This window comes from Planococcus citri, chromosome 2 (genome assembly GCF_950023065.1).
Source record: "Planococcus citri chromosome 2, ihPlaCitr1.1, whole genome shotgun sequence".
Lineage (NCBI taxonomy): Eukaryota > Metazoa > Arthropoda > Insecta > Hemiptera > Pseudococcidae > Planococcus > Planococcus citri.
In genome coordinates, this window is record NC_088678.1 from 25742880 (window position 1) to 25757069 (window position 14190).

The following is a 14190-nucleotide window of genomic DNA, read 5'->3' on the forward strand; positions in this document are numbered from 1 at the left end:
GGCTACAAAATTACTTGAACCCACCTGAAGTCGTCTTCAGAGGGTGTTAAAATAGGAGTGCATAGTTAATTTCAGCTTTCCATCTCCAATTTGATGAAATTCTAGGGAAATTTCTAGTTTCAAAAATCTACTGGAGGCTCCTGGAGGCTCTAAAACGACTTGAAATTTACCTGAAGTCGACTTCACAGCGTATTGAAATTAGTTTTCAGATTTAGTTTCGCCTTCCCACTCCATTTGATGAAATTTTGTGAGAATTTCGAGTTTCAAAAATCTGCTGGAGGCTCCAAAACTGCTCAAAACAGTCGTCCCGGAGGATCGGCAAGGAGTGCAAGTGATCGTTATGCGGGTCCTCCGACTAAATTTTTTGCTTCCAAAGACCAAATTTTATTTTTCCTGGACTTCAATAAAGTTTCCGACTATTCTACAATAATAGGTAGGTACATCGATTGAATTTTTTTTTCAAAAATAATCACTGTAGAAAACGAAAATTTTGGATTTGAACCTGCACAAAAATATTTTATTAATACCTACGAGACTAAATCGATCAAAAAAGGTTGCAAAGATAGTAAATCCGAATTCATAGGTGCTGAATTTCATTTTCATCCATTTACAGCGTTTTTTCGAAAACTGGAGAAATCGAAAATCCGCTGGAGGCTCCAGAATGGCGTGAAACTGTCACCAATCGATTCGGGAGGTCGAAAATAGGGTATAAACCAAATTTCAGATTTTTTTGATCACGCATTCGTAAACCATGATTTTTGCATTTTTTTTCAAAAATAATAAACTGGAGAAAATTTTGGATTTGAACCAGCACAAAAATATTTTGTTAATACGTGACTAAATCGATCAAAAAAGGTCGCAATGATGGTGATTTCGAGTTTATAGGTGCTGAATTTCATTTTCACCCACTTACAGCATTTTTTCGAAAAACTGGAAAAATCGAAAAACCGCTGGAGGCTCCAGAACGGAACGAAACTGTCATCAATCGATTCGGGAGGCCGAAAATAGGGTATAAACTAAATTTCAGCTCATTCGAAAACCATGATTTCTGCATTTTTTTTCAAAAGTAATACCTGGAGAAAATTTTGGATTTGAACCGACACAAAAATATTTTGTTAATACCTACGTAGTTGATTCGGATAGACTTTGTGGCATTTTTTAAAAAACAGAAGTTTCTAAAAATCTGCTGTAGATTCCAAAACCAATTGAAACTGCCTGCGATCCACCTCAGAATAGTGTCAAAATGGAGTGTCTCTGTTTGGTAAATTTTTTTGGAAATTTCGAGCATTGAAAAATCTACTGGAGGCTCCGGTAATTTCCAAAAAGTCGCTGGATGCTCCAAAACGACTTGAAATAGACATTGAAATAAGTTTACAGAATGAGTTTTAGCTTTCCAACTGCGTTTGATGAAATTTTGTGGACATTTCAAGTTTCAAAAATCCACTGGAGTCTCCAAGAATTTTCTAAAAGTTGCCGGTGGCCACAAAATGACTCAATCCCACCAGCAGTCGACTTAACAACGTGTTTAAATTGGATTGCTGCGTGAATTTCCACTTTCCAACTTCATTTGATGACATTTTGTGGAAATTTCATGTTTCAAAAATCTGCTGGAGGCTCCAGAACTGCTCAAAACGATTTGAAATCATTTCCAATCGATTTGGCGAGTCGAAAATAAGGTACATATGTCCCAAATTTCAGCTTTATAGCTCAATTTGGTGAAATTTTGATTTTTTTCTCATTTTTAGCCTAAATTTGATATTCAAAAATTCACCAAAAATCGAAAAATATATTTTAACAGAACTGCTCATGCTTATAGGAAATTTGGCATGGAAAAATTTTAGTTCAATCACTTTTTTGGTTTTTTCCTCTCTAACCCTTCATTTCGGCAATGCAACCGAAAAACCTGTATCTGTAATGGTTAATGACCTCTTGCGGGGGTAGCCTTCAAGTTGCGGGGTGCAACTTTTGATGGGCTGTTTTAGAGACCAAACCAATCCGAACAAATAATGTGAAATTCAGCTTTCCCTCAATGTTTTCGAGGTTCGACTAAAAATTTTGCTAAAATGACTAAAATTCTACTCACCATCAAAAGAAGGTTGTTCTGTTGTGAAAACTAGACGCTCCTCCGCATGCTTCTCCGCAAGGTTTGTTGATTTGATAACAGTTCAGATTTTTTATCAGTAGACAAGATTCTGTTTTTTTGAGCACAACTCACAAGTATTTCAAAGTGTTGCTTTCGTCAGTTCCATTGCTCCGATGAACTTATAATATTCGTATTTTTCATCTCATTTAAATCTCAGTCTATCAAATAACAAAGGTGAAAATTTTACGTGTTTAATGTCGAAGTGAGATCTCGTTTTCTAACCATGTTCACAACCAGCACCCAGAAAAACCGCTGGATTTTCGCCGACGAAGCCGAACTGAATAAATTGCGTGAAAATGCGAACAGAGCTTTCATTCTTCGAAATATGCACAAAGCTAAAGACAAAGAACCCAGTCAATATTTTCTAAACGCCAACGAAGAGCGATTGCTGGTAAAATCGTACGAGAGTAAAATGAGAGAATTTTGTCGCCGATTTACTCCTCAGATGCCGAAATCCGTCGTAGGCACCGCATTCCATTACTTGAAACGATTCTATTTGAAGAATTCCGTCATGGATTATCATCCTAAAGAAATGCTCATCACTTGCGTCTATTTAGCTTGTAAAGTAGAGGAATTCAACGTTTCTATCAAGCAGTTCGTAGCTAACGTAAAAGGTGACCTGGAGAAGGCTACCGATATTGTTTTAAATAACGAATTATTACTCATGCAGCAGCTAAATTACGAGCTTACCATTCACAATCCGTATAGACCGATCGAAGGATTATTCATAGATTTAAAAGTACGCAGTGATTTGCGCGAACCGGATAGATTAAGGATTACAATCGATGACTTTTTGGATACGTTGTTCCTAACTGATGCTTGCTTGTTGTATTCACCGGCTCAAATTGCTCTAGCAGCGATTCTACATTCAGCTAGTAAAAATCAAGAGAATCTCGATGCCTATGTTACTGAAACTTTGTTGGGCCAAGGTAACGGTATGCAGTATTTGAATGATCTAATCGAAGCTGTTAGAAAAATAAGAACGTTAGTCAAGACTTTAGAAGCTCCTGGTAGAGAAGCGATAAAAGTAATCGAAAAAAGGTTAGAAGTATGCAGAAATGAAGAAACTAATCCGGATAGTGATGTTTATAAACGAAAGATGAAAGAGATGTTGTACGATGAAGATGAACGAGAAGAAATGGCTGCCAGTGCTCAGTCCACGTCCAGCCACGAATTTGACAGTATGATTCAAGAGCTACCGAGTGTGTTGTGAAGTTAACGGATGATTAAATCATTGCGAAATTGTTTGTAAATTATAATTTTTTGTAACTTGTTCTTTTCATTAAATTTTTCTCATCAATACTCTTGTTTTATTTACAATATTCCATTCGTAGCAACGTAGAATTTTGAAAATTTTAGTATCGTTGGTTAATTGAGAGAATTACACTGCTGGTCTGCCAATATCTGCATCTACATTCGTATTTTATATCCTACAAAAATTCTACAAGTTTTTGATGGAATTCGCAAATTTTCATCATACGTACACGTAGCATAGCAACGTTTACACCGAAATGTACATAAACGTTTGAAATCTAGTCAGCAGAGACCGACGTTATTTTTCCACTTCAAGACGAAAAGACAAATATCACACGAATAAAAATTTCGTATTTCTTACTGTCAAAGTGTTATAATTTAATAAAAAATACAAATAAACAGAAAAGAGCGTAAAATAAAAGTTTTATCGTTTGCCTCCAACGCGAGGTGCGGCTGCTTTCTGTTGCATTTTTGATGATTTTACTTTGCTCTGTTTTGTCTGAAACAAAAACGAACGAAAATGCTTGATAAAATTGAAAATGAATTCCATACTGTAAACGGAATGAGAATACTACCTTCGATTTTGAGGGCGGTGGTGGAGGAGGTTTCTTCGAATCTTTCGTAGCTTTTTTCTGTTCTTTAGCGATCCTGTAAATAGTTTATTTTAAATAAGCATTCTTGGCAATGTACTTTGTACAGAAATATCTGAAAAATTTTACTTGATAGCTTGATCTCGTTGAGCTTTTCGGACCTCTGGTTTCATGTTACGTTTAGCGAGGATTTCGGTCAGAGAAGCGCCTACGATGGCTTTTTGTCCTCTGTTTACACGTCGCACGCGTTTCTTCGAAGTTTCTTCTTCTTGACCTTTCTTATGCTTACGTCTATGACAGAAACACGCAAAAATTTCAATTTGTAATTTGTCCAACTAAACGTTACGTTCTTACGGTGAATAGTAATATCTATACCTGTATAACATGGTCCAGGTTACTTTACGAGGATTTCTCTTCATAAGGTGGGCTCGTTCACATTTCGAGTTCAAAAATGTAAACACCTACGATTGAAATTAAAATTAACGGAGAAACGGTTATCGTAATTCGTTCGAAGTTTAGCTCATAAGAACATTGTTTATGCTTACTTTTCCGTCGGCTTTGACCAATGTTTTGCCATGGCCGGGGTATATTTTGTACCCGGAGTACACACATAATCCGATCCTGTAAAAAAGAAAAAGAGATGTTGAGTGAAAATTGAATTATTATAACCGGCTGGACGACTAATCAATGGGCATTGTATTGAGAATAACAAACAAGGCACGTGTAGATACGAGGAATGAGACTCAAACGAAGACATTAGCATGAATTGTGAAATTTTGATACTGATTCCTTGGAGAGTAATCCATACAACGAAAACTCAACAAAATACTTACTTCATGATGCTTAATTTAGATTAAATTACACAAAGATCAAGAAATTTCACATGCGACAAAAGAAAAATTAAAAATTTTTTTTGATAACAAAATTTTTTTATCAGTTTTGTTTTTTGACTTTGACGTTTGGAGAATCTGTCAGCCTAAAGTCAAAGATGGGAGGGTGGGAGTGGGCAGCACAGTTTTTTTCTTTTTTTTACTGAAATAATTTTGAATTTGATGAATGAATTATTTGATTTCGAATTCAAAAGGAGTCGATTTCACGATTTGGTTAATTTGGTTGAATATAAAATCGATCAGAATTCAGAAATGATGATAGGATGTGAATTATTTTAATGATTTGAAAGACGTAGATCATGATCATACCAATACCAATACTGCCAATACCAATTGGCAATTGGCAATTACCATACTACATTTACATAATTATGTAGTACATATTAAGCACACCATCCATCCCAACAACTGTCCAAAATTTGTATTTTGCTAATCACTTTTGTTCTTATGATCTTATTCTTATTTCATATTCAATTATTCTTATGTTTCTGTTTCTGTGTAGAGTAGAATGCTACCCAACCAACCCAGCAGATCTGAAGCATTTCATTTTCAAGTTTCAGCTTCAGAAAAAATTGTGTTCTCCCTCCAGCGATTTCAAATCGCTCCAGAACTCCAGAAGACGTTATAATCAACTTTGGCAATGGCAATTATTGGCAACTGAAAATTTAATCCTATTATAAATACGGCTGAATTGTAAATCCGAGCATCGAGGTGACCAATTGAAAAGTGTGTTTTTTTACGTTGAAAACCCGCAAGTTTTAAAAAAAATTCCAAAATCGTCAATTTTTGCACAAATTACTCGGAACTCTTACCATCCCTCAAAGTTGCTCCCCTCAAATCGATTTCCATCATTTTCAAACCGATCTGAAGCCTCCAGCAAAAGTGTTGTTGGTTTTTCTCCAGTAACAAATCGCCCACATCATTGCCCGAAAATTGCACAGCTACCCGGTAATTTTATTCACTCGACTTTCATTTTTTTTTCAATCTGTAAAAATGTGCCCTTGAGTAGAGATGTGCAGTGTGAAAAGTGAAAAGTACTTTTCTTTCAATGAAAAGTTGAAAAGAAAAGTTCCTACTTTTCATTTCACTTTTCAGTTTTTACTAAAAAAAAAAAGCGAGTGACCAATCAATTTACTCATCAGAGATCACTGACCTCATTAATGAAGTCAAATATCAAGTTTCACTCTCTCCACTCCTCCACCTTCGCAATTCAGCACCCATTTTTGATATTTTTCACAACATTTTTTTCAAAACTGAAAAACCCAAAAATGTTAGAGCCCGTTAGAGGCTCTAGAAAGGCTCAAAACTACCACTATTTGGTTAAGTAGGTGAAAAAAATGATTTTGTTTTTTTGTGTGTTTTAGATAGGCAAAAAATACATTAATTTGAAGCTCATACAGCGAGCTTTAAAATGAGACTCACACAATTTACTTTTCACACTTTTCACAACTTTTCACACTTTCCAATGAACTTTTCACTTTTCATTTCACCAAAATTACTTTTCTGAAAAGTGCACATCTCTACCCTTGAGCCTGTCGTTTTTTTGGGTGTAGGTCGACGTCGACTTCAAGAAATTGAAAAATTTTTGAGAAAATTGTTGCAAAATTTACAAAACCTACTTACTTACCTACACGTAAAAAAATTTCAACAAAAATTACCTACTTGTCAAATAGCAATAAATTTCAGCCAAAAAACAGATTTTACCTGGAATTAGGTAAAATTTATTAGTCTCATGGTAAAATTTACTGATCTCATAGTAAAAATCACTCAACGTATGGTTCAATTCGTGATGAAAGTAGGCTAAAAATTACTTTTCTGTATGGTATTTTTTCTTACAAAATTCAGTGTAATTTTTACTATTTACGGATAGTAAATTTTTACTATTCTGTTCAAGTAAAAATTTCACAGTCATTTTTACTATTTGCATAGGTAGTAAAATTTATGAAAATGGGATAATTTTTACTATAGAATTACATTACAGTAAAAATTATTGTAATTAAACAGTGAGAAATACTGAGTTTCGAAACAAATTTTAACATATTTTTGAATGGGATCCGGTTACTAATTATGTTGAAATAGCAAAAATTACCCATACCTACTTTTTTTCGTGAATCGTATTTTATTTTGAATTGGAGATTTTTCAACTTACGAAAAAATAAACTTTTCAACTCTTCGCATTGGATTTGCGATTTACCGGTCTTGATCAATTTAGGATGTCAAACCTTGATAACATTAAATTTTCTGCTGCCGAAGTTGATTATAGCACGTCTTCTGGAGCAATTTCGAATTCCGGAGGGAAGTCAATTTTTGCTGAAGGCTCTAGATCGGTGTGAAAACGGTGCCAATCCATTCAGGGTGTCGATTTTAGTTAGTGTATAGGTATATAAACTGAGTTTCAGATTTTCATCTCATGATTTTGTTCTTTTTATAGAAAATTAATTTGCCAATAAGCTTCTTTCGCTATTTTCAAAAATTTGCAATAACTCGAAAAACCCAACTTCGGCAGCTGAAAATTTGGTTTTAAGGTCTGGACGGTATGCTCTTTCAGTGAGCCAAATTTCAACTTGATCTCAGCTAACGAGTGGTAAAGGTTCCCTTGTTAGGATTTTCTCTCGTTGAAGAACTTTCCTCATCGAAACTTTTTTTCGGAATTTTATGTATGTAGTGATATTTGACTGTTCAGCTTTGTAAATTTTATTCCAACTGCGTTTTTAGAAAATAAAAAAAGGCCATAGATCTTTTGAAAAAGTTTCGTAATCGTAACATAACAGTTCATACCGGGATCAAAACGAATTTTAGTTTCAGTTTTAAATTTTAATTATTAATTGAAAATTTAAAAAAATCATTCAATCGATTTCATCATTAACCTGATTCTTTGATTCAATTAATAATTGATTAGATACTAAATTATTAATTTTTTCCAAAAGTTGATTGATTGAATGAACAAAAATAAAACTGCGATGAAAAAAAATACATCAAATCAAATTCACCAAAATTCAAATTTCAACCTGTTCGCTGAAATACTGAGTACTGACTGTTGATTGGTTGAAAATGTAAAAAAATTCCATAAAAATTGTAAAGCACCCAATGAAACCGCGGCATTTTATATCCCAACTAAAAACACTAATAAGCATGCCGCATGGCTATCATTTCGCGAAATGATCCAATCAGAATTTGAGAATTCATAAATAATTTTTTATCTCGCAGTGTACTAAATCGTCTTGCGCAAATGAATGTAAACATCTTACACCCGATCGGCGGTGTCTGCGTCTGCGAGGTCTGCGACGGTCGGTGAGTTAGTTAATTTAATTAACATTATCCGTATGTCTATTTCATGTACTCTGTAGTGTGTAGGAATATCGCTGAAAGTTGGAACAAATTCAGCGCGTTGGTTTGAAAATTAGAATGGAATGATGTGGGTTGGTGCTGCGTTAGTTGTGCTCATTGCTCACTGCATGTGGTAGTGCATTGTGCAATGTGTTAATCCATTTCGGTTTCACACAGCAGTGAAATCTTTTTGCGAATTTCGGTATGTATGATCACCTTTACTTCACACTATTATACCTGATATAATCTATCAATATTTATATCAATACATTCCGAGTGATGCAATTCATGCACCTGTATTTTTTCTGTACAGATGACTTGACGAATCGAACGAAAACGACATACGACTTCGTGCGGTGTTTTCCGGTGGACTATTTTTAAAGAGGTACGTTCGATGGCTTGATAGCTCGCTATGCTGCTTGATTTTTACGCCTGAAATTTTGCAAGTCTTGTATTAATCCAATAGCTAACCGTAATGTCTGTCAGAAACAATAACACCATTACCCCCTACACTTCCTATTCCGCCGACATCCATAGGGTGCAGTATGTTTTGAGTAGAAGATATACAAGTAGTTTACCTGCTTCTCAAGTTGATCAGCGTCACCGTAGGCCTGCATTGTTTCCAGCTTTTCCACGAATAAGACTCGGGGGTTACTTGGTTTTACCAACTCCTGTATTCTATCCTGTAATCGTAAGCGATGCACATTATTAACATCACGCTTTCGCCGCAGTCTTTCTCACCAAGCCAACGAATATTACATTATGTTCTTTTACAGGGACTGAACTGGGGTGGCTCGCGTTTCGATTCAGAACCTTGGCTGGGCGATAGTTTGGTTATGGCGAATAGAGGTAAACACGCACCGATGGAGATTTATCGGCCACCGAGTAAGCTTTTTTCCCATTTTCCGGTACGAAATCTTTCGAGTATGATGCAATTTTGCCTTTTTTGCTTCACAGATATCCGGACGGAAACACCTACATCGTCTAGTACAACGTTGAACGTGCATGCGAAGGAGTTCGTCATGAGTTCAAAGAAAAAGTAAATATGATGATATTCGTATCATTTTAGAGAGCTAGAATACTACAACTGGATTTGTTGTTTCGCAGCGATACTCCTCAAACGCCTCCCAATTTCCTGTTGAGAGATACTAACGAAGAAAAGGAGAAAAAACAGACTTCCGGTACTTCCAAAACTAACCATATTACGTTTAAGCAACCACCCTCTAGTCAGAACTCGACCAAACCGAGTAGCGTTAAGCAGAATGGTCACAGCTCTAGCAATTTCAATCTTCAAAGAGCCAAATCTAGTAGTAGTATGGTGCGTATATGATTCATCGATTAAATATTCATTTTTAGCTTATATTTTTATCTACTTGATAATTCGCAGGATTACGCAACCGCACCTAATACTCAACGAGTTCAATTCAAGACCCCGCCTTCCGTTGATAAAAGTGATCACGATGGTAAAAAACTTGGCGCCAAGGATCGAAGGTCGATTCCCAACTTCGACCAAAATCTCGTATCTGGTTTAAAACGTTCTAAAAGTTTAACAGCCGCAGATGCGTTGAAATTTTTGGAAATGGAGGCAGCTTTTTCGAAATGTTCGGTTTCATTCTCGGAATATCATCTTTTTCCGAAAGAATCTCACGCTGTTATGAAACAGGCGGTTGAAGGTAACATTTTTCAATCCATTTGACCGGATTTATTCGTCAGCTGAATTCTAACCATTATTTTTGTGTAATTTTTCAGATGTAAATGTGATAACCGATAAACAGAAAATGACTTTGGCGCGATACGTAATCGAACACGTTTTGAGAGATAAAAAATACTGCCATCCGGTCGCCAAACTTTCAATTATCATTATGGAAGTTGGTAAATTTTTCCACTTTGAATTCTCGTATTATTACGGTTTACTCTAGAGGATGATTTTTACTCATTTAGAGAGATAATAACGGCACGTATTTGGATTCTTTGCTCAATACTTGTCAAATGTTGTATCAAACGAAGCAAACTCGATTGCTGATACATCCTAGCCAGTTTATTTTGTTCGTCGCATTTCTTACCGAAATGTATACCGAGGTAAGCGTGATAATATCATCGATTCGATTCCACGCACCGAAATACTAATTCACTCGTTACATCTTTTTGCAGATGAAACAGAGCAAATTACAGCTGAAATTTCAATCCGATCCTGTCACACCGCCGAAACAAGTTCTACTGATGTTGGTTTCGCGATGTTGCGAAGATATGTTGACTATTCACGACATGCATTCGTTATCCGAAGTAAATTGTTACTCCGAAAAATTTTTCAATTCGTAGACATAAATGTATTGTTATTTATTCAATTTTTTTCTATAGATCGAATGTTTATTCCGGGCATTAACCTCGGTTGGTCGCGATCTAGAGTTGGAATTACCAGCAAGACTGAACCAACTGTATGATAAAATCAAAGAAGTGTTTCTGAAAAGTAATCTGGGACCAGAAATCAAAAAAGTAATGTTACAGCTGATTGAACTTAGAGCTACCGGTTGGCAATTGCCACTTTCTGCTCTAAACTTCTATTATCCGCAATCTTCAAATTGAAACTGAAGGACTGATTAAGTTAGAGTTTAAGATTTTTTTTTTTTTAAGCTACGAGCATTCGTTCGTAGAGTATGTGGTTTTGTGATATATAAGAATTTTTTGGGATTACCTTTCTTTACTATAGAGTTGATAGATTATACGTAAGTTGCACTGATAACCTTTTTAAATTTTCAAGTCGATAGAGACTACCTAGCATTTAATAATTCTTTGTTTTAAAATGCGTTCCTGTGTGCCATGGTTTTTTTTTATTACCTATAGTTGTACGTTACCGGTACGCTTAACCATTCCAAAGAATTGTGGAATTGATTCTGAAAATGGTGATACGTTTTATTATAGTTTTAAGCATGCGTGATTGTTTTATCGTTAGAAATTTTTTTAGTCGTTTTATAATTATTATCTAGTATTGAACTAAGAATACAGGAAAGATAAAGAAGTCCAAGCAATTTGTTTGATCAAGGTGCTTGAATGGCAGTTGAAATGTTTTAATTGTGATTTAATTTTGCGAGTACTGTTACGGAATGATCCGTAGTACATTTATTTTTGACGCCAATTAGAACTTAACCGAGTGAATTATTCGGATAATTGATGGAAAATTCGTTCACTATTAATCGTTAATTGTTGTATAACTTTCTTTTTGAAATTCAATACTATTTTTACTAAAGAATTTTAAAGGTTTTTTTTTATTTGTTACTAACTAACGAAGTCAATTTGTCCTTTTTTTTTTTTTACCAAACATGTTACTTATTTTTTCACGATATGTAAAGGTGTTTTGTTTTTCATTTTAAATTCTTCGTTTTGATGGCGTAGCTTTAACGAAGTACGGTTTTATCTTTGGTTTCTCTGTTAAATATACGTTTTAATTGAATATTGTTTGTTGAGATGTATTTTTGGGTTGGGCTTGAGGAGAAAATAATTGATAAATTTATTTGATTTAAGAGTTCGAAATTGAAGAACGTGTTGAAATTTGTACGACAACACTTCAAAAACCGTATGAAAAATAATCGAAAGCCTGTTACAATGATGTAAAAACACCAGATAAAAGCTATAAAGTCACTGAAAAATACCAAAACATGGTAAAAATTCATTTTTGGATTCCGAGGAGTGCCCCTGAATGCATTTTCCAAACCGTATTATCCCGAATGTAAGTATCTTACTTTTTTTTTCAAAATTGCCAAAAATAGTTTCGATAGAAATCTGATCAGAATTATCAAAATAATTACAAAGTTTTTTTTTAAAAATCAAATTTGCCAAAAAAAAATGTGTTTTTTTATACAACTGTAGAAACCCTCTTCTTTTTGCTTTTTCTAACAGAAAATCTTTTTCCCCCTCAAAATCAGTTTTTTAAAATCAGAATTTCCAATGAAATGTAATTTTCGCCAAATTTGCGAAAAAGTCCTACTTCTTTTTAAATTCTGTAAAAATGACTAATTTTTGTCAAAATTGCCAAATTGGTACATTATTTATAATATTCTCAATTCTGTAGGTAGTTCATTGTTCTTTGAAAAATGATACTTAGAAAATTTGGACAATAATTAAAAACTTCAAAAAAATTTAATTCTGATTTTAAAAAAAAAAAACCATTCAAATAATTTTGAAAAAAGCAATCGAAATCTGCCCTTAAAATGTTTTTAGTTTTTTTTTCAATAGAAAATCAAATACGATTTTAGGTGGATATGTACTTTATTCCTCATTAAAATTGCAATTAAGGGGCTTCACTTCATGGTAAAGGGGCTTTGGTCAATTTTTTTTCACTGATTTTTATTATTTCAAATGGACTTGAAAAATTTTTTTACAAACCAACATTTTTCAATTCGTTTTTTTTTTTTCATGGAAGAACAGTTCAATATCACTGAATACGGTGAAATTGATAAAAAAAATTTAATACCTACATTCAAAAATGTAAATGAAAAAAAAAAACAAAAAAAATCACCAAGGCCCCTTTTCCATGGAACTCCTCAATTTCAAGCTCCGGAAAGCCCTGAACACTTCATTCAAGCCCTGGACACTGAGCCCTGAAACCCAACCCCAAAATTTCCTGGGCCCCAATCCAAGCCCAAGACCTAATAAATTTTTGATTGAAAGCCCAGAACCCGAAAAAAAATCGTTCGGGGCCTTATCCCTGCATTTTAGTCAAATTTTTCAAAAAGTTTCTCTTCAAACAACTCACTGTTTTTTATTGACAAAATTGCAAAATATTTTTTTTTAATGTCTACAAGTTTCTGTTTTTTGCCCAAAATACCAGAAAAAACTTCCAGAAAATTACCAAAAAGTCTCACTATTTTGAAAAAATTGGTAAAGAAAAAATGAAAAACCCATGTTTTATCAAAATTGTTAAACAGGAATTTTAATCAAAATTGTGGTATTTTTGGCCAATCTTGTAGAAGTTGCTAAAAAATAGCGTATCTTCTATAGGTAGGTACTTAAAATTTCCAAAAGATCTCATTTCTTTTTTTTTTTACTAAAATTGCTTGAAAGCTTTACTTTTTCTTAAAATCCAAAAAGTTTCCCTTTTTTCAAAATTTTTCTAAAAAGTCTCGATTTTAGGCCAAAAATTTCCAATAATTTTGTTTTTGGTCAGAAACTGCCTAAAATTCTCATTTTTTTGCCCATAATTGTCAAAAAATGTTGCTTTTTTCATCAGAGAAAAAATTTACAATAATCTTGAAAAAGTATCGCGTTTTCGCTAAAATTGTCAAAGCTTGTTTTTTATTTCCAAAAATTTACAAAAACTCTCGCTTTTCACCAAAACTGCTAAACAATTTCGCCCTTTCTTTCAAAATTTGCAAAAATCTCAAGTACTGTTTTGCAAAAGTAAAAAAAAAAACCGTAAAAACTGTAATTTTTGTGCCAAAGCTATTCGCGTATCAAGTTTTTTTTTTTTATCAATATCCCAATGAAAAACTTTTTTTTCCTGGTCATAAGTTCACAATTTTTCAGTCTCGTCTTATGTTGTTAAATTTGGAAAAAATCCTACCTTTTTATCACAATTTCAGGGAAAACTCGTTTTGTATCAGAATTGCCCAAAAGTTTTATTTTACCACTAAGACTGCAGGAAATTCGTTTGGAAATTCAATTACCGGGGAGAATTTAGGTATTAGTGGTCGTTCTCGTTCGAGGAATATTAAATCGGAAAATGAAATCGGATACAAAAATTTAGCAGTCAGAAAAAAAAGTTGGAGAAAAACTTATTTGGAGAAACATGAAGATCACGAATTCACAATATTCGGAATAAGTTAGCCCTTCTGTGGGATATTTTTTCGAGTACCTACCTAGGCCTTTTTTCTCAGATCCGTATCTGCGACTGTTCCTGAGGAAGTGAGGATTGAAGAATTTGAAGAAATCAACATAAGATCAAATTAACCTGTTCGTTATAAAATAATAAATCGGCAAAGACGACTCTATA

General features: G+C 34.0%; 3 protein-coding genes across 7 annotated transcripts; 2 read left to right on the plus strand and 1 right to left on the minus strand.

Annotated features, from left to right (window-relative positions):
* The first annotated feature begins 2126 nt into the window (after positions 1-2126).
* Positions 2127-3443, plus strand: CycH (cyclin H). The gene has a single exon (XM_065349328.1). It carries the CDS (start codon positions 2367-2369, stop codon positions 3354-3356), a length of 990 nt encoding a protein of 329 aa, XP_065205400.1. The 5' UTR covers positions 2127-2366; the 3' UTR covers positions 3357-3443.
* Positions 3444-3750: 307 nt separating this feature from the next.
* LOC135835180 (large ribosomal subunit protein eL24-like) lies at positions 3751-4975 on the minus strand. The gene is made up of 6 exons (XM_065349329.1): positions 4821-4975; positions 4533-4608; positions 4363-4448; positions 4117-4278; positions 3973-4045; positions 3751-3896 (listed from the first exon to the last, which is right to left on the minus strand). The coding sequence occupies exons 1-6, from the start codon at positions 4823-4825 to the stop codon at positions 3822-3824; spliced, it is 477 nt and encodes a 158-aa protein (XP_065205401.1). The 5' UTR covers positions 4826-4975; the 3' UTR covers positions 3751-3821.
* Positions 4976-8048: 3073 nt separating this feature from the next.
* LOC135835181 (uncharacterized) lies at positions 8049-11652 on the plus strand. Of its 5 annotated transcripts, XM_065349331.1 has the most exons (12): positions 8049-8168; positions 8225-8406; positions 8518-8589; positions 8671-8895; positions 8981-9089; positions 9162-9243; positions 9312-9522; positions 9592-9877; positions 9954-10072; positions 10146-10283; positions 10356-10487; positions 10563-11652. In XM_065349331.1, exons 4-12 carry the CDS (start codon positions 8680-8682, stop codon positions 10785-10787), a joined length of 1518 nt encoding a protein of 505 aa, XP_065205403.1. In that variant the 5' UTR covers positions 8049-8168; positions 8225-8406; positions 8518-8589; positions 8671-8679; the 3' UTR covers positions 10788-11652. The 5 variants fall into 5 exon arrangements, with proteins under 5 accessions (XP_065205403.1, XP_065205402.1, XP_065205405.1 ...); XM_065349330.1 differs by having other exon boundaries at positions 8129-8406; XM_065349333.1 differs by having other exon boundaries at positions 8133-8406; positions 8691-8895.
* The last annotated feature ends 2538 nt before the right edge of the window (positions 11653-14190 follow it).

What these genes read in the sequence shown, in the direction of transcription:
- CycH (XM_065349328.1), top strand. Translation starts at nt 2,367, where the DNA reads ATGTTCACAACCAGCACCCAGAAAAACCGCTGGATTTTCGCCGACGAA.
- LOC135835180 (XM_065349329.1), bottom strand. An exon ending in TGGTCAAAGCCGACGGAAAA is followed by an intron (nt 4,449 to 4,532) that starts GTAAGCATAAAC and finishes TTTCAATCGTAG; the next exon opens with GTGTTTACATTTTTGAACTC. An exon ending in ACCTGGACCATGTTATACAG is followed by an intron (nt 4,279 to 4,362) that starts GTATAGATATTA and finishes TTTCTGTCATAG; the next exon opens with ACGTAAGCATAAGAAAGGTC.
- LOC135835181 (XM_065349331.1), top strand. Translation starts at nt 8,680, where the DNA reads ATGTCTGTCAGAAACAATAACACCATTACCCCCTACACTTCCTATTCC. An exon ending in TTACCGAAATGTATACCGAG is followed by an intron (nt 10,284 to 10,355) that starts GTAAGCGTGATA and finishes ATCTTTTTGCAG; the next exon opens with ATGAAACAGAGCAAATTACA. An exon ending in ACATGCATTCGTTATCCGAA is followed by an intron (nt 10,488 to 10,562) that starts GTAAATTGTTAC and finishes TTTTTTCTATAG; the next exon opens with ATCGAATGTTTATTCCGGGC.